Source organism: Centruroides vittatus, unplaced genomic scaffold (assembly GCF_030686945.1).
Source record: "Centruroides vittatus isolate TY-2023 unplaced genomic scaffold, ASM3068694v2 contig_1788, whole genome shotgun sequence".
NCBI lineage: Eukaryota > Metazoa > Arthropoda > Arachnida > Scorpiones > Buthidae > Centruroides > Centruroides vittatus.
The window spans coordinates 256,998-284,594 of NW_027121095.1; the positions used below are offsets into that span (position 1 = coordinate 256,998).

The 27,597-nt window shown below is 28.8% G+C and overlaps 1 protein-coding gene across 2 annotated transcripts in view; it reads right to left on the bottom strand.

Annotated features, from left to right (window-relative positions):
* The window catches only part of eIF5B (eukaryotic translation initiation factor 5B), a 120,380-nt gene that overhangs the window by 34,212 nt on the left and 58,571 nt on the right, over window positions 1-27,597 (bottom strand). For both annotated transcript variants that reach the window (XM_067263620.1, XM_067263621.1), the window contains exon 16: window positions 26,911-27,093. In XM_067263620.1, the coding sequence (XP_067119721.1) occupies window positions 26,911-27,093 (183 nt within the window). The remainder of the gene's footprint in view (window positions 1-26,910; window positions 27,094-27,597) is intronic.

Here is a 27,597-nt window from a genome sequence, read left to right on the forward strand (position 1 = left end):
TAGTAATAACTCATTAACAAAACAATTAGTAGTGCATTGCAAATATGATTATAAAATAAATAACTATTAATTATAATTGTATCAGTTAGTTTAAAAATAAGTTAGGTTGATTAATGTGTCATTCTGAAAGAAATCAAAAAAAAATCTGCTTGATATTTATACAAATGCTGAATAAATGAAAGTAAAATATGTTTTGTACCTTAAGATGTTAATCATACTACAGAAATGATTCAAGGTTATACTGTATATGATATTTAAGACAGAGATGTTACGGAACAGAGAAGACATACCCTTTTCAAATCTTTCCATTTCCATTGTACTTAAGTGACATTTTAATTGACAAACAATATTTTTTTCATATTTTTTAATTAATAATCTGGATTTTAGTATATAATGGAAACTTTTTCTAGTTGTCTTCCTCATTTCTTGTTCATGTTAGTGTACTTCCAAGCAAGAACTTCCTCTTTGTGGTTAAGGTGTTTTCCCCCACTAGTTTAGATTTTTTAATTTGAATTTTGGTTTACTAGGATTTGAATTTGGTTTACTGTCCAGTTCTTCTGATACCTTTTTTCATTTGTTGGTTCAGAATTAGGAACATTTTGAGACATGAAAGCATCAGAAGTGCTTGGATTACTTGGCATTGTTCTCTGAAGCATATCTGATTTGCAAAGAGTGTTATAACTCTTTAGACTGAAACACTGATATTGAAACAGACATAAATCAGTGACTTGCATCTTTTTCAAAATCACCATGCTATACAAACCTATCAAAGAAAATGCAGATGTGTGAAGTTTATGCTCATTTTAGTGTCAACTTGTAACTAACTAACTATTGTAACTTGTAAGTAATAACTATTATTTGTATTATAGTATGATGGTCATGATGCAATTTTCATTTTTGATCTTGATTATTTATATAATTCAATAAAGTTCTGTAAATGTAATAATTTAAATGACAAATTAATTTTTTAAATCTCTTCTATTAGAAAAATGAACAGACATTTAAAATCTATAAGTGCTGAAGATGAAATAATCTAAGTAACATATCAGTTATATGTAGAGTTGATAAATTTCTACAACTAGAATAAAGGGCATTTAAAATGATCTGTTAATATACTCTCCCAATTTTTTGGGATAGGACAGGATGAAGTAAAAGTAAAATTGAATGATTTTTTTCAGTTAATAATTAAGTATTATATATTAATATTCTTTAGATTTTGATTTAAAACTAATAGTTTTCCTATTGACTATAAATATTCGAAAATTTTAGTTTAATTTATAATTTAAAATATTTAATGGTAAACCAATGGCAGTTTTCTATGGGGAAGGATATGGATTACTATATAAGGATAGGCATATCCTGTGATGAAATTTGCTATTGCCATTACAAAACACATCAGTGGCGTGCCGTGACATTTGATGACAGGGAAGCTGTGTTTCTGTAAGAAGCCGACTTCCAGGGGCAATCAGTTAATTGCGCGTCAGTGATGGTCTAGGGCAGTGGTTCTTAACCTTTTTATACTCGCCGCCCACCAAATATTTCATAGTTTTTTGTGACCCCCATTTTTTAATAATAATTTATATTTGATAATTTGATAATTTATCTATAATAAATTGATTTTTTTATTATTGCTTTATTTTTTATATAATAAATGTAAATCATAATTTTATTATTTCATTATCTATTTAAATAACATTCAAACTTCACAATTAAACATGAAAACTCATTAATTTTTAACAGAAAATAAAATAAGAAACATGTCGGTAAATCGATCCAATGTCGATGCTAAAACTAAACTAAAACTAAAACGCCCACTTGTCGTAAGGATTTTGCATATCTTTTGCAAAAATATTTAAATTTTCAAAGCCTACTATTTTTCCTAATTATTTTTAAAATTCCAAGCATTAATAGTTTCTTAAAATTGCTTTGGAATAAAAGAAATAAATACTGCGGTGTAAGTAGCATATTTACATTTATTTCTTCTGTACTAACAAAGTTGTATGTAGGAAGAAATACAAAATAAATAAATAAAAACTAAATAGGAAAACTTTATCTTTCTTATTTCACTTTTCAATACGATATTCGGATTATACATCAATTTTTTTTTTATTATATTCTGAAGGAAATTTTGCATAATTTGGCGGCCCCCGGCAAACTTCTTATGGACCCCCAGGGGCCGCGGCCCCCTGTTAAGAATCACTGGTCTAGGGTCCATTCGTATTCATTTGTTCGATAAGCCAGTAAAAACTGTAGACTTCTCTAAATGTATTTTTAATATCACAATTACATTCTGAATCGCTAGCCACGATATAAGGGCTAAAATTAAAAATAAATTATAAAAACTTACTCGGTGAAATAAAATGTGCGATGGATATACATACCTGGTACAATGTATTGTTCGATCTGTATTAATATACTTTTAAAGAAAATTATAATTAAAATATAGCTTTGTAAAGAAACGTACATAAAAATAACATAAAATATTCTTTACTTTTTAAATCTTAAAACAATCCACTTAGTCAAATATCTTGATACAAGTAGCTAATGGATGGAACTAGTGACAGTCCAGGTAGGTGTGTAGTGAGTGTGTGCGTGCCAAATCCCGAGGGTGCCGATACCGGTCAATGTCAAATGCCTCTTTTGTTGCATCACTAGTATATCTCAAAGGACGCCACAGGGCTGTTGTAAATTTTAAACGTTTCTCACCGTAGCTGTAAAAATCTAACTATGTTAAACTTAATAGTCATTCGTTTTCTAACTAATTCGTTTTAATACCAGGTGTACACAGAAATCAGTTTCCCACTGTACTGAGCGAGTGATTGGTTCTGTTAAGCTTTTGTTGAAGTAAAATTCTGGCTCTTTCAACAGGATTTTATTTATGTCCCCATTCCCTAATCTCTTAATTATTTAGTCACTTCTTAAGTAGAAATAAGTCGAAACCAGTTACTTTGTACCTGAATATCTGTAGTCTTGGGAAAACAGTGGAAAGACAAATTTTTATGACAACGGATATATAAATCGTAAATTTAAGGAAAATAAATTCTAGAGCTTTTTTTTGTACCATTGTATGTACTGTACATCTCATTCATTAAATTTGGTTGTAAATGATGCTGCTAAAGTAACAGTTAATTTTTAACACTGTACTAGAATTGTACACGTTTTTTCTGCATCACCTTACAGATGGGACATACTAAATCGTAATATCACCGGTTTGACATTGAAATCCGTAAGTAATATAAGATGGGAGAGCGGAATAAACGCAGAATAAATATATCAAATATTTTAATGGAGTTTTTTTAAAACTCCTGTCAACTATACAGAACTATCATAAAAACGTGCCAGTAAACTCCTATCGGTTGGGTTGTTATAAATCTAGTCTAGGGTGGGCAACCCTTTTTATAACATGGGCCAGAATAAATTTTACGTTTTTTTCCGCGCCGTAGTAGTTAATTGACGCCTTCTTGTGACTCGTAATTTTTTTAGTCTGCAAATATGAAATAAATAAATAAAAAGTTAATTACTACATTTATTTCTCTTGTCGTTTTTGAAAATTACAAAGAATTGGAAAAATTTAATAATCTATTAAAAGATCTCGCGGGCCGGATAGAAACTTTTCGCCAGCCGTAGCTGGCCCGCGGGTTGCCCGCCGTTGATCTAGTCTGCTCATGATTCACATAATTGGGCGAGGGTGGCCGAATATCTAGCAGGCGGCTAACAGCCCACAACCGCTCCGGGATATAAAGTCGCGTATTCTTTACGCGTGTGTCGCTTCTACCAGCTAAACCGTGACGTTGGTGCTCTGTAAAGCGCATGCGCCAATGCCTATAATCTGGCTGCTTGGAAGTTGACAAGCAGGCGGCTAACAGCTCAGAACCGGTCCGGGTTATAAAGTTGGACTCCGTACGTGTGTGTCGCTTCTACCAGCTAAACCGGGTGAGGTTGGTGCTCTGTAAACCGTATGTGCTAATGCCTATATAATCTGGCTGATTAGAAACTGACCCGGTTTCGACATTCCTTCCGCCACCGAATTATTCGAATATACAATAGCAATCTTATCGTTTTTTTTTTTTCACATGTAGTATAGAAATTTGTAAAAGATACATAATGCAGTTATAATAAAATATTCATTTTAATTAATTTAAAGTACGTTAAAATATGAAAATTTATATTTTATAAAATACAAGGGAAGGTCATTGGAAGGTGGAATCGGCGCTTCCATCGCTTCCAATGACGGCACGCCACTGAAACACATGCATTAAAAAATAAATATAAAGGACTGATTACATCTTTTCTCATTTCAATACATGACATCTGGCAACCCTAGTCATACAGTATATTACAAATAAAGAGTATTTTTCAAAAGATCAGCATTATCTGTAAATTTTCATTGACTGTTTATTTTATTTTGTTAAGTTTAAAGAAATAATTCTACCATTAATAAAAAACGAAAGTTTTTCTCAATCCTAAAAACAAAAGAGACTGACTTTATCCGTGTATTTTGAGAGAATATACTATCTCGAAAAGAGGGGAACAATGATATTTGTAGACAGTACATTGCTCTCATTTTTGCTTAAACATTTTGTATTCAATAATAAATAAAAACTTAACCTTCTATTTCAAATTATAGTTGCTTGTCAAGTCCAACAGAAAAACCAGCACTTTCCTGAAGAGAAAACGCATTTTAATGTGATAATAGTAATATTTGCTAATTACTAAAAAAGTTGACATTGCTAAATGATAAATATATATTTTGTACAAAATTACAGAAATTTTAGAATTAGTTTGTCAACTGGTAATAAGTTTGGATGAAATATTTATAAGTTAATTCATTATATTTTTAATAATACAGTATATGAAATATAACATGATATAATTGATATCGTTACTTTTAAATAATATTAAATAAAATTAAACAGTACTACAGTAATTTTTAAATTAAATTAATTTAGATAAAATTTTTATTTACAGATAATATGAATGACTATAATGTTTAATTTATGTATTAAACAAATGTTATATCAAGTTGACAGATAGAGTTTAAATATCTATGCAATCCTAATTCATGTATGAAACTATATAAATGTATATTTTCAATATTAAATTCCTTTTCAAAAACAAAATGAGGCCAACTAGTTAATTATGAATCATAATCTGTAAAGAAGGATATTGCATCAACATTTTTTGATTTTCAAATCCACTAAATGATTTTAACATATTTTTAAATATGTTGAAATAATATAAAACTCTATAAATTGACATGGTTATTCACAACATTATTCCAAACTGATGTAATCAGGTTAAATAATATTACAACCTGTACCAAAATATTATTGCTACTTATTAAACATCAATGAACAAAAAAACATTATTCTTGTTGTGCAAGAATGTACTTCATTTGTTGATAGAGAAATATATCATACACACCTTAAATTTTACAGAAATCAAATGATAATGATAAAGCTGTTTTATCGTTATGGTCAACTATCCACAAACTGTTATCATCAAATGAAATTTCTAAACAAGTTTTGATATTGTAAAATAAATAAAATCTTACAACTAAAATTATATATATTTTAGATACGTTAAGATAAAAAATCTAAATAATAATAATAATGTATTGAAATTTAAGAACTATTAATTTTTTAACTGTTATAATTTTAAACATGCAATAAAGAATATTTATAAATTAAATCAGTTAATTTTTCATATATTTCTTTAAAAATATTCAAAATCATATTTATATTAAAGATAATTTGAATGCCTAAATATAATTTCTGTTAAAAAAAATATATACTATGTTATTTATAATAATAATAAAGTCCGAACACAATCAGTAGACATAAGTAAACATTCTTACGTGAAGTAAAAAGTGAAATCACTGATTAATTAAGATAACAAACTGTAGCATGCACAATTTGCTTTATGTTGATATTTTTAAGTTTAAATAATAATATAAAAAATGTACAAAATACAAATTAAATTTTTATATTATTTTACTTAATAAATAGAATTTTTATTTAGCTGTATTTAGTTTGTTCTACTGCAACAATAGATATCTGCAATAACACTAATGTCAAAATCAAGACAAATATTTCAGTTACCATTACTGTTTGTCATTTCTTGGTTATAATCACATTTTATTTAGTTAGTAACACTAACAATTGCATTATATTGTAATTAAAAAAAGAACATTGAATATAATGCAATAATAATTTCTGTTATTATTTAATTCATTCTAAATCATACACATATACTTTAATCATAAAAATAATGATTTGAATGACTAACCATAAATTTAAAATAAAACTCACTAACCTTTAGCTTCAGCTAACAGTTCATATAATTAAAATGTTTTTATTCTTTTATTATGTAATTGTAAGCATTTTAATTATAATTTTTATTAAAATTATAATTAAAATGTTCTATCTAGAAAAAACTGAAGACGATGCTTGAAGGTCATCTTCAGTGATTTCTAGATAGAACACTTCTTAAAAGAAAATTGTCTTTGAAATAGATGGAAAATCAATGAAAAAAAGCTATGTTTTCACTGTTGGCTTTCTACCCATGCATCATTTAAACTTTTAGAAATAATAATTTTTCCAATGGATTTTGCTTCCTCCAAGGAGACATTCAGTCACATGATCTAATTTTTAAAAGTGCTTTAAAGAATTTTCTGTTTGAAAAATCTGAAATAAGGTTTGTTGTTCCAAAAAAAAAAAAAAAAAAAAAAAATATTCTTTTAAGATGTGTTCCATCTAAAACATACTGAAGTTGGTCTTCTAAAGGTTGAAAACATTTTGTTTATATGAACTGTTAGTTGAAGTTAAAGGTTAGTGAACTGTATTTTCAATAAATGTCTTCAGTTTGGAAAGTATTATTAACAACAAATTTCCATTATTCCAAATTTCAATTTTTTCCCCAAGAAAAAAATTATTTTAGCACTTAATATATCATGATATTTTTAATGTTTCTATAATCGTTCAAGTTTCTGAAGTGAAATATCAGTTTTGCTGTAATTTCATGCAGATAACCCACAGATTATCTGTGTATAAAAGATAATTTAAAAGAGGGTGCAAGTTACGTGATGGATAGATTATATGTCAATTTTAAACTGCAATTATGAACTTATCAAACAGCTTTTCATTTGTCCAGTCTTCAAGAGTGTCTTTAGAAAATGTGAAAAATACTTTGTACACTCTACACATATTTATCTACTATTGCAATTTTTCCTGAAACAAAAACACATATATTCATATTTCTGAAAACTGCACTTGTCATAAACCACATTACTACTACTCAAACTTTAAAATGCAGTATTTGAACATTTAAAAATTAAAATTGTACTACATTTCAAAGGTTTGGGTAGTAGTAATGTGACATATATTCATACTTTGCCTTTAGTTCTCTCCTATTTATTTTTATTACATTTACTCCATGCTTTGAATAAAACTGTCTAATAATATTAATTAAATTCTATCTTGAAAACTAATAAAATTCAAGTAATTTTCCCTTATCTATAAAATAAACTCATTTCAGATAACTTTTGATGGTTAAAACCAGTGACACACTAAATGTCGTTGAATTTTAATGAGTAAAAACTATTATATACATTTGAAACAATAGCCTTAGCTTAACTGTGCAATTTTTCATTTTGTTTACAAACAACTTACCATCATTTGCTAACAAAATGAAAACTGAAGATGACATTATAATTTTGGCTTAAAGTGAAGAAATTTGTTTTATACTAATTAAAATAATATTTGTATATACACTGGTGTTCAAAATTAAGAGAATTTGAACATTTTGTCAAATTTCTGAAAACTAATGGACACATTTTAATGAAATTTGGTGTGGATACATGGTTATATAAGAGAAAAAAGTATACTATACAACTTATGAACTTCAGTAAGGCTCATCAGTGCAGGAATGTCCAAAATCTACATTGCAAGATAAAATAACTCTAATATGAAGTATATTCACCTCTCAGTCATACAGCTCTCACAGCAATACATTTTTCAGCTCCTAGGTGATTTTTGGAGGGTGATTGTGAGATGCAATTGCCCTCCCAACAGTGTCTCAGACATGTTCAATAGGGTTTAAGTCTGGAAATCTGGCTGGCCAATCCATCTGGGCAATATCCTCATTTTCAAGATAATCATCAACTAGATGAGTCCTATGTGGACAAGCATTGTCATCCATAAAAATGAACTGAGGGCCAACTGCATCCCTGAAAAGTCAAACATAGGGCTGTAAGATCTCATTTCTATATCTCCCAGCAATCAGGGAGCCTATGTCAAACAGATGGAGAGACATGCAACCATCCAATGTAATGCCTGCCTGGACTATGACACTTCCACTGCCATAGCTGTCTCTTTCTTGGATGTTGGAGGAAAGGCATTGGGTTCCAGGTTCTCTCCAGATAGAGATGCGTCAAGAATTTGTGTCCAGGCTGAATTGTGACTCATCTGTGAAGAGAACTGTACCCCACTGAAGTTTGGTCCAAGGCTGATGCTGTCTGCACCATGCTAAATGTACTCTCTTGTATGCTGAAGTGTGATGCAAACAGTGGGTCTTCTGGCAAAAAGCCCTCTCTCATAAAGCTTCCAGAAAACAGCAATCCTTGAAACTCAGGTTCCCTGGCAGCATGCAGCTCACGAGATAGCTGTAGTAGTCCTGTGGCACCTCGCTGAAAGTGCTAAATAACACTCTTTATTTTCCGTTATGGCTATTGGATGACCTTTCCTAGGCCTTCTCAATATAGATCTAGTGTCCTTAAACTGTTTCCACAAATTGCAGATGACACAGGACATTACATTACGCTTTGTAGCAACCTGCACTTGTAATTGCCCTTCCTCCAATCTATCCACAATTCTCCACCTCATTCCATCATCAAGATGTTTGGGGCTACTCATTTTACCTGACTGCTTATGAAATTGAACCAACTCTTCCAAGAAAAACAATGAATGTTACCAAGGAGCAGTGGTGATATTCAGTGGGTTCGCACAGGTTCGGCCGAACCCGTTGTTAAAATTTTCAGTTTTCTGAACCTTGTTAAACACACGGAACATTTCTCAGTAGTTTTGTTTTTTTTTTTTTTAAATATATTAAAATATACGTATTATACTCTGTAATACTACTAAACTAGAGCCTTATACCCCGTTCGCACCGAGCATTTCAATCTAGATTGTGAGCAAGGTTGGGGACTATGTCTTGGTGCGATCTCTCTTGACCAAAACGAGGTTTAATTGCGATCGATTCAAGAGAGTTCTTGAAACTAGATCCAGTCATAAGAGAGATTCCACAATCCCATGCGCGCGAGATAATACATGATGGCTGTGGAAGACGTGTTGGGCTATAGATAGCGAAATAAAAAGGATATTGTATTACGAGAGATGATGACATCTGTCTACTATGAGTAGTGCCATTTGAGGTGAAAAATTTCTCTGCCTAAAACAAAAAAAGGTCAACAGCACTAATATACTATTGTTACCTGGTCTTCGCCCAGAGCTTGTAATGTTCTAAATACACCACTGATTATTAGATATATCGCCAGAAAAGGTATTGTATTTATTTCTAGCCAAAACTTCCATTTTGTTTGTCTGTGATTGTCAGGGAAAAATTTTCTGCTAGCGAACCCTTTGTTAACTATTTCGAATATCACCACTGCCGAGAAGTATGAGTGAACTAATTGCAAAACAAAGCCATGTGTGCATTTCATGCCCTCCACTGTAAAAGCTCCACTCACACACGTGTAAGCTTACGTATTTAACACTAAAAATTTGCATTCTTATTCAGTGGCATAATTTGTACTTTCAGTTTTTTGTTAAAATTGACAAAATGTGCAAATTCTCTTAATTTTGAACACTAGTATAATTGAAATTACTATTAAATAATTTTAGAGTTAAAACCAACTTTAAATTACTGGAAATTAGGCTTAATATGAAATATATCACCTTTAATTGTCCAGCACAAATGTTTTAACAAAAATAAAAACGTTTTCGATTGTTTTCAACGGTCATCTTCAGTTACAACTCAAATTAAAAAAGAACGATAAAATAGAATTAAATACGAAAATAATAAATGCGCATGCGCAACTATAAATATATCGCGCATGATGCCTAATATACAGAATAAATGAATAAAATTATGTAAACAAAAATACGTGGCCGCATCTCTTGTATGTTGTTATTGTTTATCTTTATAAAACGATTTCCATGCGGTTGATAAAGAATCCGCGTCTCTATGATTGATACATTCCGTTTTTTCTTGGGCTTTATATATTTCTAGCTTTTCTAGATGTTTGATTGTATGTCTATTGTTCATCGGCTTGATGACGGAAGCTTGGTCCCACAATACCTCAATATCTTGTTGCTTGGCGTATGAAGCTAGAACCGTACTGTCCAGATTCTTATTAATCGATTACTGGTGTTCTTTGATTCTTTGCTCTAAGTGCCGTAAATCAACACATCCTGGAGCTGTCTGATTTAATATGTTATATATCCTTCTTTCAATTTGAAGGGAGAGTTTTCCTGCAAGGTAGAGGGGTGCCAATGGGCAGTCCGATGTCGGCTATACTATGCGATTTGGTGTTACGACAACTCGAAAATACTATTCTTCCCGGATTCCAAAATGATATTATTCTATACACTAGATACATAGACGATATATTCATTCTATGGAATAATAAGCACAACACTCAACGATTCCTAAATGATATCAATGATAACCCTTATGGTTTAACTTTACAACTGGACCAGGAGAGCTATAATAATGTTCATTTCCTCGATATTAATATCACCTGCGGAGAAGGGGAAATCAAGACGAACATTTACCGGAAACCGGGTCTAAATACTATCATCATCCCGAATCAATCGGTGGATCCCAGGCATATTAAGTATGCAGCGTTCCGATCTTGGATCAAGCGTGCCTATACTCATTGCACAAACATATGTGATACCTATAAAGAATTGGATTACATACTCGAAATAGCAACACAACAAGGTTACCAGAGAAATATAGTAGAAAAACTTATCACAACGTTCCAGAATCGAAGTAATCACTCTCCCGCGGATAACAGTAAACAGAAGATGGTAATCAATTATTATCCCTTCTTGAACAAAATGATAAACGAAATTGCTAAGGCCAATAATATACGTATCATTTACCGGCGTAATCCGACAGTTTACAAATTGTTAAGGAATGACAAGAAGAGAGAAGATCGGAACTCTTTAACAGGGGTTTACTCCATACCAATAAAGGACCAACGATTTAATTCGGATATTGTTTATGTGGGAGCTACTTTACGGCACTTAGAGCAAAGAATCAAAGAACACCAGTACTCGATTAATAAGAATCTGGACAGTACGGTTCTAGCTTCATACGCCAAGCAACAAGATATTGAGGTATTGTGGGACCAAGCTTCCGTCATCAAGCCGACGAACAATAGACATACAATCAAACATCTAGAAAAGCTAGAAATATATAAAGCCCAAGAAAAAACGGGATGTATCAATCATAGAGACGCGGATTCTTTATCAACCGCATGGAAATCGTTTTATAAAGATAAACAATAATAACATACAAGAGATGCGGCCACGTATTTTTGTTTACATAATTTTATTCATTTATTCTGTATATTAGGCATCATGCGCGATATATTTATAGTTGCGCATGCGCATTTATTATTTTCGTATTTAATTCTATTTTATCGTTCTTTTTTAATTTGAGTTGTAACTGAAGATGACCGTTGAAAACGATCGAAAACGTTTTTATTTTTGTTAAAACATTTGTGCTGGACAATTAAAGGTGATAATTTTCATATTTAGAGTTAAAAAGACATAGTAAAATAAATTACCCCACAAGGTTTTTTAAACAGCAATTGAATAAATGAAACAATCTCTGCATTCTGTTGGAGGACCTGATCATACACTCCATCAAGTCTGTCATATAAGGAAGCATATTTTTTAAATGAGTTGGCTGATTAGGACAATTTTTTTTAATCATATTGCATTATTTGTTTTATTTATCATAATTAATACTAAATACCTAAATGCTATATATTTATTTTAATAAAAAGCTACATGTATCTAAAAGTGTAGTAAAATTTGTATTTGCTTGTAAGTACCTATTTAATAATTAAACACTTTAAAGCAATGAAATGCTGTATTACACAATGCCAATAGTTAAGTTGCTAATTTATAATGAAAACAGCAAAAGTAACTAGCTGGACTGAATCTAGCTGATCATCCCCTCACTACCTACTTGTTATCCTTTGATACTGACATTTCTAAAAGATCAACACAAAATATTTATTTGGAACACTATTCAAAATTGAATAATGATCCAAATGAAGAATGCAGCATTTATGCAAAAGAGTATTAGAAAATGTAATTATGTGCTATTGAGATCTTCATGCAGAAAAGGAGGAGGAAGCAAGTCCAAACAACATTAGATAATTTTTCTCTTTCAGTAAAAGCACTTAAAAATTTAGTTACAAAATAAAGTAATAAAAATTACAATTTTATAACCCATTATTAAGTCAATTCTAATTACTTCTTTAGTGAAAAAATCTCTCTTTAAACAAATTGTTATTTTTCCTGTTAAATATACTCCCTGATTAGTGCAGATTCAATTATTGTAATAATTTTGTGAAATAAATTAATTATCCTAAGCAGATTATTCTTTCTTTCTTTTACCTTTTCTCAGTTTTCATACTAATGTAGAACAAATGTAATAACATATTTATTACTTAATTATATTAAAACTAATGTTCGTATTAAAAATTTTGAATATTTTTATCGAATCTAAAATTATTATTTAAATAATTAAAAACAAACAATTTGAGTTCAAACTAAAAACAATCTAAATTGTAAAATGAGAGTAGCAATGTTTTAAGTAAGGCATTTGCTAATTAGAATATTCTAATCAAGAGATATTTAGAATAAAAAAAAAAAACTTTTACAGTGTCAGTTATGAATCTGCCACCTTATCCTAGCATTTATATATGATATTAAATGAATAATTTCTTAATATTTGTGCTTCTATCTACATTGCTATAATAGGTTTATATTTTTTTTTAATATAAAAATAAAGTGAAATATGTTTTTCAAATTCTAATTATTACTAAGTGAATAATTTTGAAACATTTAACGTTTCACAGACAGTTATATTGGGTTTTATCAATCACAAAACCACATAGATTCATTAATATCAATATTCTTAGCTTCAGTTTACAGAGGACATTTAAAATCATACTGAAAGTGGTTCTTGATTACTAATTCAAAGTTTTTAAACTTTAATTTTGTTTTTTAAAATAAGCCATAGTTTCATAAACATCTAAATACTGTATATAAATAAATTAATATTTTAGTAATTTATTATACAATATTTAATTCATTTAATCTTTTGAGAACATTTATGTAATAAAACAATTACAAATTAATTATAGTTACCTCCATAGAATAGAATTACTAAAGTAAAAAAATTTTGAATTTTTTACTACAGCATTATTATTTTATTACACAATACAACAAGAAATGCACTTTATTCTGTAATTTTAAAAATAAATTGAAGTGAATTACAATTGTAGCATAAAGTATTAATGAAGCGTCATCTTGAACAGGGGTGGCGAACCTATGGCACATAAGAAGAAATCATCTGGCACGTAATGTATCATACGATTTCTGTCTTTTTCAATCATCCTTTTGGTTTATCACCTGATCATCCTTTCTTCAATCAGCTTTTTTACAGTTATTCTAATTAAAGCGTATTTGTTTAATTTCTTTAAATATCGTTATTCAAAGTCTGAAACTTTGGCACACATCTTTAAAGCTAAGTATGCTTACAATATGGCATGCGAACACAAAAAGGTTCGCCATCCCTGATCTTGAATAAAAACAAAATTTTTTATTTATTTAAGATACACTGAAATTTGCTATATTTTCTCTCATAATTATATTAAATAAATTTATTTCAGAAATACAGTAGAGCGTCGATAAGTGGAACGTCGGTAAGTGGAATGGCCGGAAAGTGCGAGTCGGACTGTGTCGTGCTGAATCGAATGTTTTTGATACTAAATTTACTTCTAAAGTATAATTTTCATGTTTTTTATATTCTTTAATATATTTATTTTGTTTGTACAAAATGCAGAAATAATTTTTAACAATACGATAGCCTCGATGATTATTATAAAAATTTTCGTTAGGCTTAAAATCGATGAAAATTCAACACGAAGCAACACGCAACGGAGAAAAATTCAACAGGAAGCGATACGCAACGGAGAAAAATTTGAACATCGGACAGGTTAATGTATTTTTTCGTACAAAGTCGGAAACTGGAACAAATCATTAACTGGAAGGACCCCAGTCCCCAATTGGTTCCACTTTTCGATGCTCCACTGTAATTTAAAATTATATTTTTATATTGTCCACATAAACTTTATTTATAAATAGGACTTATTATACTGGTGTAGTTTTGAATTAGCAAAGTATAATAAGTCCTATTTATAAACAAAGTTTATGTGGACAATATAAAAACAAAATTGAAAAATTAAAGAGATAGTAGCACAAAGAATTAATTTAAAATTATATTTTATAGTTATAAAATAAAAACTAAAGGTAACTGACATTCTAAGTTATTTTTAAACCATCTGTTTAAAATTAAACTTATTACAATTAGCAATGAAGTGCAATATAAATTCTAGAATAACAAAATTTCACTGGACTCTTGAGTGTAAAGTGTGTTACATTTGAAGGCTAAAATGCATTTTATGTCATTGATGCAGCAGCAGCAATAAACAAGCAATTATTTATTGTGACATCGTCACAATGCCAGGCTGCTATTTTTATATCATATTTTTAATTTATTTAATTTAAAATATATCCTCTCCACCTTAAATTACTAGAGGCTTGCCCTTGTACATCATATTTTCCCATTACCAATGCAGTCATGCCAGTCATCTATCTAACTCCTTTCAGGGGAAAACTTTGAATTGAAATAACTTGACTTCCAGTTTGCATTGGAAGTTCACATATAGTTAATCAGGGTCTTCTGCCCCTAAGCTTTCCATAGCTGGCCTCAGATTTCATCTATCTCACACCATTCTCGACATTAAAAAAAGACAGATGGACGACAGTGAGAATTTATAGGTCTACAATTTTTTCAAGTTGCAGCCCAATAATACCATATAACATATATCTGTTACAATAAAGTCTTTATAAATATCAAAATTTAATTTTATAGTGTATATAAATATAAACATCCACAACAAACCCAATACATAGCAATAATTATTCTATAAATGCCATATAACATTGGGCTATAACAGTGCTAAATTTATTAGTAACTTATAATTATTACTACCAAATTATAGTCTGATGTTATACGACATTTGGAGAATTTTACAGTGTGTTACAGAATTCAAAATTTGATTAAAATTGATAAAATATAAATAAATAACCATATTCACAAATAAAAAATAATGTATACTATTTTCGTATGTAAATAACATTAAATTATTAAATAATAATTAACAGACTGTAAATTGAATTATACACAACTAAGTTCATACAATGATCAATGAGATTTAAAATAGAATATATTTAATAAGGATATTTAAAATATAATTTATGTCGAATAATATACACATAAATCTTTTAAAATGTAATAATTATACACACTCTAATAAAGCAATACAAAGTATCAAAAATTACAAAGAACAAAGAAAGTATTAAGTATAATTTAAGAGACTGTTTCATAATACACCAAGTTGAAAAATGTTTTGGGAAAAAATAACAATAATAAATATATATCACAGAAAGACAGTTATGTAATATCACAGTTTCATATCTACAATGAATTATTTGTAAAATAAACACTCAAAGAAATGCTGGCTACATTTTTCACAGAAAGATGAATTGTTTTATGATAATGAACTATGATCATAAAAGGAAAAATAAAAAATGGCATATAAGGACAAAAAACTGAACAATGGTCAATAAACAATAAAAACAATGCAACTATGAATCTTTAAAATTACAGGTTTCTTAATCTGGTTCCTTAATATTAAATCTTTTCAAGTATAGAATAATTATAGAAAGATTTCTTACACTTTCATATCTTATTGATTACAATAACTATATAAAGCCTAATTTCTCTTTAAGTTTACTAATTAATTATTACTTTGAATTTCTGTATTATATTTCACAACCATTTACTTTAGGTATTTCTACTAGATGTGTTAATATGCAAATTTATAAAATTGACATAATTTTTTGGTGTAAATTCAGTGTTTATAATTCAATGAATATTAATTTTTATATAGTTTTTATAATAAATTTCTTGTCTGCAAGAAATTTTTAATGAAATCTTAATTTTACTTGTATTTTTCATCAAAATATTCATTTAACTATAAGTTCTATAAAATCAAATAAATGGTCAAAATTTAACAGAAATTTGTGACTTATTTGTTAAATTTTATTAATATAAGTATGTAAACTAAAAATCTGCACAATTTTGGTAGACATATTTGATATGTTTTTTAAAAATAAATTTGAGAATTTGCTAGATGTTGCCCAGACTCCATAGATTTAAATTCATGTTGTCATGGCAACAATATTCCAAATGTTAACAAAATAAAGTAGCTTAATGAAGAGCAAAAAAGAATTGTAGCTGGTAAATTTTACAAACATTTTACACAGTCAAGTATTTTTTAGATATGAAATGGCAAGAAAGACTATTTACAGTATCATAGAAAGGCTGGAAAGTGGTAAGACTGTTAGTAGATGTCCAGAGTGTGAGTGAAAGAATTAAAATGACAGCAAAAGAGTTGTTGGAAAGAGAGGTTTTTAGGAAAGTTGGCCAGTTGCTAAGAAAACTTGGAAGAATGTTTAAAATATCTCATCAGTGTGAAAAATGCTAGTCAAGCAAAATGTCCTCCAGAAGCAAAAATCAACTCCAAAATATACAAAAGAACAATTCAAATTGCAAAAGACACTGCTGCAAAAAATGTGTGGTGATATTTCAAAGCTTCAAATGGATTGAATGTTGTGGATGAGTCGTATTTTAGCTTTGATGAAAGTGACTGTTCTGGAATCATGAACAACCTCATCCTTATAATAGTACAACAGGTAAAATTTAAACAACATGCAAAATTTCCTTAGAAAGTGTTGTTTTGGATAGTAATCAGTCCAAAAGGAACATTGCAAGCATTCATTGCACTTCACATTCTTCTGTGTCAACAAAGGAGTATACATAAAGGAGTGTATTACAAAAAACTGATCCCATTCTGGTCAGAAAACAAACTGACCACTCACATGGTCTGTTTGTCTTCTGGCCAGACCTTGCTGCTATGCTTTATACAACAGATACAGTTTCTGTGCTAGAGGAATATGTAGTGTGTTATGTTATAGATACACACATAATGTTTTAGATATGTTAAACATCCCCACATAAATAACAATAAACAATAAAAAAAAACAATATAAATTCATATCTTGTGCATAAATACTGTAAGAACCTGGAGACCATCTGACCCATTTATTTTATTATTTCTATTTCCGAAGCCAATATTTGGAAAACATTTCCACATTTTAAAAAGGAAATTTATTTAGTTTCAAAGATCATTAAGATCTTTTTAATTATTAAAAGACATTGAGAATTTATTTAGTTAAAAGAGTCATTAAATTCTACTTTACTTTTGAGTTTGGTTAATGAGGAAAATAAAACTTCCTTCTGTTTTTACTAAGATTAGATCATTTCCCGTGATGAAACTAATTATCTCAGATGTTGTTAACACATCTTGCGGTGTGACTCACCTTTGGATCTCATCACATGATATGTCTAATAACTTTTGATTGGAGGAGGTTTGAGGGATAAAAGGGTAGAACATCCCATTTCTTGAAGTTCTTGCCTCAAATCCTCTGGTGTTCTCTCCTAGAATTCACCAACATTGTGTTGAGTTCTCTCAGCTCTCTCTGTGCTCCTTCAGAGTGCTCCAGTCCTCCTGAAGCCCTATTAAACTGGCCAAATCGTCCAAGAAACCACAATCAGATCAAAGGTATTACACACACACACATTTTTTTGAGTCGCTTACTTATTATATTCATTTTATGTATTTAATCTCTCTTCTATTGAATTTAGTTTTACTTTGATTTATGAATATGTTTTAATTAATTCTCTCATTTCAGGTTACTCCATTGCCATACCACAACTCCCCCTTCTTTTACTTGATGTATAGAAATCAGATCTTCTCGCAAGTTAAGACGCATTATTTCTTAACTGGTGTCAGAAATCTTGATGTTCAAAAGATCTCAACGATCTTTTCCGAAAATTAAAATATTTATACTCTGAATCAGTGAGTGGGGTCTCACGGCTCCCAATCTCATAATACTAATATTTATATATTAATTTACTAAAATATTCTGAAAATTTGTTTCATCCTTATGACTTCTCATTCTACTATTCTAAAATTATTTAATACAATGACATTCTATTATTAACAAAGTAAAAACAATTTGAATTATATAATGATACAAATTTATATTTAACATATTAAAATTTTTGATATTTTTACTGTAATCTTTTGATGCCTCATTCAAGAATATCAGCATTCTAAAATGCTGATATGATATTTTTGAATAAGACATCAAAAGATTAGAAGTAAAGAGGTTCTAATTACATAATTGCAGAATTAAAACCTCTTAACTTGTCTTCTAACATTAATCAACATACTATATAAGATGGATAAATTATGTGAAGACCACCATCATCTCAGCTATGATGACGACACCGCCAATAAATCATCACCCGATGATGACACCACCAATAAATCATCATCGGATGATGAACCTTCTCATGCTGGAAGTATTTAAAAGGAGAGCTCCAGCCTGACAAAAGAGACTCAGAAGAAAAAGAGGAAAAGAGAGAGACACTCAGGAGAAGGAAGACACAGAAGAGACACTACAGATGAAACAGGACAGAAGAGAGAGTGCAGTCAGCCAGTGTAGCTAATTGAGTGCATCTAGTCTAGTGGAGGCTAGGCCAGTGCTGGCCAATCCAGGCCAGTGCTAGCCCATACAGGCAAGTCCAAGCTAGTCTAGTGGAATCCAGTCCAGTGCAAGCTAGTCTAGTCCAGACTAGTGTGGTACAGTAGTAAGTGAGAGCAGACTCAGGACAACAGACCAGAGAGAGTAGACCAGAGGCAGTCAGACAGACACAGGACCTAAGCAGCCAGAGAGTGCAGTCCAGTCCAGACAGTACAAGCAAGAAAGAGAGAGAGTGAAACAGGATCAAGAGACTGACCGACTGTCTGAACAAACAAGAGAAGACATCTTGTTTACCTGGTATGTTGTGAGTTGTGTAGTTCGAATACCCCCCGTTAGGTACCCCCTCGTTGTATAGATAAAGATAGGCAAATTTTCAAAAATCAGATTTGATAACTTCGTTCTCAACTTTCATTTTTTTTTTTTGCTAATAAATTTCCTTTAATTGATTATATCTGACTCTGTATTCTTCCTCCTGTGAGGCTCATTCCTGGACTTCGGAGTGACTCTTACCCTCATGCCTTAGTCATTTACTTTGTCTCAATCAGTGGTGTGTCCGGTAAAACACACCTGGTGGCAGGACTCTACCCAAAACATGCGTAATATAAATCATAACGGCCTCGAAGCCCACAATTACATTTAGAAAAAATATTAATTCTGTCTGTAACAAAGTAATAGAAATAAAGCTACTTATTATACAAAAAGTATTTCTATCCAATACATAATAAACATAAATAAAGTATATTAAATATAAAAAATATTTTCAAATTACACATACAAAAGATAGAGAGATCTATTGAATGTTAAACTGATAACAACAAATACACTTTAACAGAATTATAATAAAAGTTTTTTGAAGATTACGGATTTTTTTTAAAAGTTTATCTTTGGTAAAAATATTCAAAAGATATTTATTACTATTAACCAAATATGTAATTAATTCTAATTTTAAGTTAATTTTATATCAAACTAGCTGACCCGGCCACACGTTGTTGTGGCTCAAAATGTATCTATTATAAATGTATAACACTTCCTCCGTGGGGGAATATTGAAAAATCCCTTTTTAGTGTATATTCTGTTGACATAGCTTATTAAAATGCAATTAAAAACGCAAAACACCGCATGCAACATAGTACAAATAGAAGCCGAGTTCTTCACAGTAAGCCTTAATCCTGTCCCTCTCCCCGCTGGGGAATATGAAAAATCCCTTTTTAGTGTATATTCTGTTCACGTAACCTATTAAAACGCAATTAAAAACTCAAAAAACCGCATCTAAAATAGTATAATAGAAGCCAAGTTCTTCACGGTAATCCATAATCCTGTCCATCTCCCCCCCAGTGGGGGGAATTTCGACATGTATATTATATAAAAACACGTGCGTATTCGAATGCAACGTGGTGTCAAAATTTCAAAGGAATCGGTAGGAACAAACGAACGTTATATTTTATTTATATAGATAGATAGAAAATGATCTGCTTTAGTCCATTCTCACAGAAAAACATAATGCCTCACAGAAAAGCAAACTTAGGTCGTCGGAAGTTAGCGCCATCTGTTGGACATAAAAGCCTTAATCCATATATAAATATATTTTTGAAAGGGGGGAAATGGTGGTCTTCACATATGCCAGAAACCTTTGCGGGAATGTATTAAACAACTTTCCAAAGTTTCATGGCAATCGGATAAATGGTATAGTAATGCATGAAGGACAAACAGACAGACATTCAGACATACATTCGTTTTTATATATATAGATTAAAATCAGAGTAAAATTTTTAAAAATGGCAACTTATTGAACAAATATATAAACAGATATTTCGAAATTATCTAATAATAAAAAAAAAACAGTCAACAAGACAATACAGCCTGAATTTTTTTTAACAGAAAGTAGCCATTAAAAGAAGAAAACAAGATTGTTATAGCAATACTTCATTTTCCAAGTATAGATGAGCAAACATGCAGAAAGTAAAATCAACTGAATGATGAAACAGTTATTATACAAATAAATGTGTAGTTTTCACTAATAACAAAAAATAAATGAAGAAAACATCTGATTTTAACTGTTTTATGTCCACATAATTTCATTTTTTTTTTTAAATGAACTAATTTGTGAGTTTTTGACTTGAATTGTAATTGTGTTTATTTGAATGACAATAATAAATTCTTTTCATGCTCTAATTAAAATGATCTGATAATAACATATGATTTTTAAGAACACTATATTAATAAAATCAAATAATAATCATTATTTTTTAAAAGTGTTTATGAAAATTTCATAAATGATTTCTATTGTGCAATATGCAAATGAATTAAGTTTATCACAAAATAAAACATTTTTTTTTTACATTTTAAATTCATATAATAAACATTGCTTTCCAAATAATATATAAAATCGAGACCAAGCAGATTTATTTGGCTTGAAATTCAAAATATAAAGTAATTTTAAAATAAATGAAAGAAAATTGTTAAATTTTTTGCAAGAATAAATGTAGAATAATTATGATGATGATAATATTTTACATTTTTATATATAGTTATACATTAATTTTTTCTTTTCTAAATTTCAACTTTATAAATGGAAATATTAATGGTATAAAACCATAACATTATAATTTTATACTCATTTTTTAAAATTAGTTTTTCTTATATTTTCGTATAAAATAATATTCAAATAATAAAATATACAAATTATAAACATTTCAAGTGCCTTTAGAAGAATTTACATAATCTACTATGATTACTATAATCACTAAACAGTCATTATAGTAATCATAATTATAGCATAGCTATAATAATTATAGTTGTAATCATACTTATAATAATCATTAACTAGTATAATAACTATCATCATCATAACAGATGAATGCAAAGCTTTTAAATATAAGATTTTATGTTGTTTTGACTAGACAGTTATATAAAATGTCATATTATAAATAATACAAATTTCTGATATTTCTTATATGAAGTATTGTTTTTAATAAACTTCATTATTTACAAGTATTTACATTGATAAAAATAATCATAACACAATAGCAAAATAAGGAGATTAAACTACAAAATTTAACGACGACTTAAATAAAATAAAACCATATCACTCTAAAAAGCCAAAGACTAGGTTTTTGAAATGTTTTTGAATTTAATTTTCAACATCAACTACGATCTTATAGTATGAAAATTATTACAAGTTAGAATTGGTTTTTTGTTCATATTATGCCATATTTTCCTAAATATTAATGCTTTCAAAAATATTTTATTTATATAATAATTGTAACTATATCATTACAAATGTAATCAAGCTTACTCTTCAATTAAAATTCATATTTATATTTTTAAGAATATTACATAATAGCTTTTAAATTAAGTAAGTCAATTTCCATCACAATGAAGAAATTAATGCAGGAATAAATAATGTTTGCAACAATCTCATTACTTGATATGAATGCAGGACAGAATTTTTACACATATCACAGTTTGTCTTTAAACAGAACTGTCAATCATTTATCAAATTTTATAATTTAGCAGATTTGTTACAAACAAATTGTTGGTTATTTTTTATCATCTATTCTATTTACAAATAAATAATATTTAAATTATAATTAAATTTGAAATTTGTTTTTATTGTTACAATTGGAAATTAACACAGAAATAAATTTTATCATCTAGGAATATATATATATAATAAACAATAACGTTTCAGTTTCATTTAATGGACCTTATTTATGAATGTAAACATTTTCTGTTTAAATGTATGACTTGAAAACATCCATAACATGAATTTAATTTGATAAAGTATATGTATATCATAAATTTTTATGAAATTGTATGACTAACTGAAATGCACTAATATTAATTTAATTTTTTCTACATTAAAGCAAAAGTTACTTTTATGTATAAATAAAGTAGAAAATTCTTAAAATAAATATTTTGAAGTACAGCTGCTGCTGCAGAAATTACTGCATAACATTACTACTTAACATATTAACTAAATCACAAAATAATACGTGAAATTTTAGAAAAAATACATTTCTTAAGACTATACATACTATATGAGTCAATTTTGTTCTTTTTTCATTTTGTCTTCTTTTTTCAATTTCGTTTTTTTTTTTAAATAAGTGAAATGTTCATTCATTATTTATTTATTTACTTACTTAACTAACTCTGTTATAATTAAACAATTTGTCTAGTTTCCAACAGAAGAATGCACAAAAACAAACTAAAATGTTGAAAATTTTTCATTATGGACAAATATCTAAATAATATCGAACAATATACAAAATTTTTAATTCATAAAATGACATGTTACTTAAAAATTTGGAAGTATATACAACAATACTGTTTTTTTTTATGATAATATTTATAAAAAACAACACTAAACTAGAAGGATATATATAGATTCTCACTTAAACATCAAATTTCCAGCAAAACACCTAAATTCAACATTCAAATGTTTTTTTGTTTGACTTTTCCTGATGAAGGCCGATTAACGAGTGGCTGAAAATGTTCAAATGTTGAATTTAGGTGTTTTGCTGGAGATTTGACGTTTAGGTGAGAATCTATGGTAATATTTATAATAATTTTGTGAAAATTTATTCTTATTTAAAAATATAGCTAATCAAAAAGTAGAATGAATCATTATAAATAATAATAATTAATTTTATCATAAGAAATAAATCAAAATTTATTCTTATTTCAATCTTATTACAGTAAAACCTGTCTAACATGGAACCTGAATAAAACAGAAAGATGCCTAAATCAGAAAAAGTCTTCAGAATGGAGCAAGTTTCTGTTAAGATAAACTGTTCAAAATGGAAAATTTCCAAATGAGAAAAATATTCAGTACTGTGCAATTCCAGATGATACATGTTTTACTGTATATGCATAATGTCCATGATGCATTCTATAAAACAAGATGTTATGTGACTTAGACATCATGCAAACACTACATTACATACATACTAAGCAAAATTATATGGGATATTATAGTGTATATGTATGAAATAAATAGCCAAGATACTGTACACACAGTTTTTATGCAATGCTTGACTAATTTTAAAAGAACAGCATTTTATCTTTATTAAATGCTTAATTTCAAATAGCCAACTTTTAAATTTACCATGAAGGAAAGCACTGTTCATCTTCATCAGGACAGCTTCATCTTCTTAAGCTGTTCTAAAACAGGATAAAAACATTCCTTCATGGTAAATTTAGAAGTTGGCTACCTGAAATTAAGCATTTAACAGATAATACTATAGAGCCAGAAATGCATGAGGTAATATTTGAACTGTGATTATTTCAATTTTGTTGCTTTTATAAATTACTCATTATGTATGTGAAAATATGATAAACAGTAATGACAAATGTAATAAGTATTAATGTAACTATTCAATTCTAGTAAACTAAAGATAATTTTGACATGTTTATTGAACTGAATCATTAAATATTCAATATTTAACAATATGGACTATGTATAGTGACAGATTAGTAATAGCATAAATTAAGTTAAAATTAAGTAAATATTTATGACAGGAACCACATTATTGCCTAATATATATATATATATGCAAAAACATTATTGTCCTATAAAATGACTAAGAATATCATAATGCATTGAAACATTAGCATTTTCTTGAATGGCCATTCAAGAAAATGCTATATCATATGCATATATCATACAGAAATGAAAATCCAGTCTAATTGTAAATTGCTAATTCAATGTAAGTTTTTAATTACTTGAAAATATAGAGAATTTTCAGCATATATTGAGTTGATGTAAAAGTTTCTAGAGTTTTATAGCACGACATTTATTTCAAAAAGAAAAAAATAGTTTATTCAAAAAATAATAATAATTTCCATTACATTCAAGCACCTTCTTTCTTCAAGGATTCCTGCTGAACAAAATTCAGGCTGTTTTGACTTGAATTCTGAAAGTGAAATTTTCATCTTATCATCAGTGAAATGCTTTCCATCCAAGAAGTGCTGCATGAAGCAGAAAAAATGATAGTCGAATGGTTCAATGTCTGGGCTATACAGGGGATGATGGAGAACCCCCATCCAAGATCAAGCATCTTCTGTCAACCTTCACATATATGGTCTTGTGTTGCATGAAAAAAGCACACAATGTTCATCTGTGGATGAACTATGGTGGACTGATCACAGCATATTTTTTGCATGGTCAGGCATGGGTTGGCTTCCACAGCTGCTGTAGCTTGTCGTGTAATAAGATGGAATGCCTTCCTGAAAATGGCTTATCTTTGACTTCAAATAGCCCAGCTTTAAATTTACTGAACCAATTGTAGCTTGTAGACAACATTCTTGCCAAATGATTGTAGCATACAGAGATAAGATTCAGCTACTTTTATACCAAACTGAAGATCATAAAGCACACACGTGTGAATTTGGTCACAAGAAAGCATTAGAAAACTTGATATATATAAAAACTTGGTACTGCGAAACTAAACAGAATATATCTGTTCACTTATGATTGTCTACCTCAACAACCTTCATTTACAAAACCCATAAGAAACTTCATAGAAATCACCAGCTGGAAAACAATTTCAAATATTCTAGAGAGGTCTAAAAAATTTCAGAAACTTTTGTATCAACTCAATAGTTTCCTTCACAATGAAATTCAATAAATTGTTACATAAACCAATAAAAGATATCATAACCTACAAGTATAATATTTAATTAATATTTATAAAATCTACATATCAGTGATGTATTGGCACAAAAATATAACCCATATTTGTCAAAATTTTCAGTAGAAGTTAAAAACCATCTGAAAAATCACATTTTTCAATAAAGTAGCTGTGCTCTAAAATTTCTAGTGCTCCAATGTTGCTCGACATGCATTGTTTGCAAACACTACATCATTTAAATTGCTGTCCAATTTTTGAACAGCAATTTTTAAATTAAACTGGTGTTCCATCTGGCCTCTTCGTTCAAATCAACAAGCTGTTCGAAAGCTAAAAATTGAAAATGATTATATTCGAATTTCACCTGAAGATGGTAGCTGTATGCTATCGAAAGTGCTTGTGAACTCATCCAAAATAGTTAACGTTTGTAACGCCACAACACGTAAGTGTAACTTATAATATAAAGTAGCTGTAAATTTACAACAAAGCATAACTCAATAAAAAAGTGATAGTGATATCTGTGGCAGTCAATTTATGTAGGAGTGAATTGTTTGTGATCATACAAAATGGGAAATTTTCAGGTTATGCCCTTCAGTCAAAACATTGTCAATATAAATGAGCCATGAAAACATTACACTTTAACAATAAGATAGCTGAATTACATCAATAAAATGAAATAGTTATTCAATATATATGTCATCAACTGAATAAACCAAAGATTAATTTTTATTTATTGATCATTATCAAAGTAAAATAATAATTCTATATTATTATGATATGCTATATTTATTGATACTGACATGTATACATATGTATTTATTACTACAATATCAATATATCATATAATATATAACATTATTATAAAAACAAAATTAAAATATTTGCTTTCAAAACGATACAATTTTACATATGTTAATTTTACATATTTAATATAAAATATAAAAAAATATTTCCAAAATTATGTTATTGTTTAAATGTTTTTGAAATATTTATTAAATAATAATAAAATTGTTAACTCTATATTTTTTGTGCATCGTGTAGATGTTCATCAATGTGTCAGATTTATCTTGTGTCAAATTATTTCTTATAAAGTCAATATGTGGTTTTATAATGAAAATTGCAAAAATTTTGTGTTATGACTAAGTTCATGAATTAGTTTATAGAAATAATTTATAGTTTATAATTTAAAGAAATAAAAAAAATAAAAATATGATATAAATTATTAAAAATAATCTAACCTCTAATACAGTAGCTTGAAGTTCTTCAGAAAATGCTAAACGTTTTGCCATCATAGTTTGAGATAATTCAACGATCAGAGCCATTAAATTTCCCATTCCTTCTCCAGTAAAAGCTGATGTTGGGACCATAGATATATACGTTCTAGGATCTTTATTTTCATATGATAAGGCAGCATTTAAACTCTATAAAAATAACAATAATTTTAAAAAGGAATTTCTAATTTACTTTAAAACAATTTAGTTTTATCAATAACTTTATTGATTTTATACATAAAATTTTTTAATTATGAAAAATATATACATAATTATTACATACAGCATTTTAATTTATATATAATATATATTATATGTTGTTGTTGTGTAAGAACCGGAATTTTATTAGGGAAAATTTTAATGTTTAAAATGTGTAAAAAATTAATTTAGCTTAAAAATATTATTTTATTTTTAAATGCAAAAAAAGGAAAGTTTATCAGAATGCATCATCTTTAACTTCCTATGAATCAGAGGAAGTTGGAGGAGTTCCTTTAAACTGAAAGTTTAGGAAGGACAGAAACAAATTGTGGACAAACCCAATTGGTCCACTGATTTGTTATAAAAGATGGAGGTCACCATTTATCCATGCTTTTAGTCATATACAGCCATGCTTCTAGCCACAGGCTATAGTTAGCCCTTTGATTCAGTTTTTGC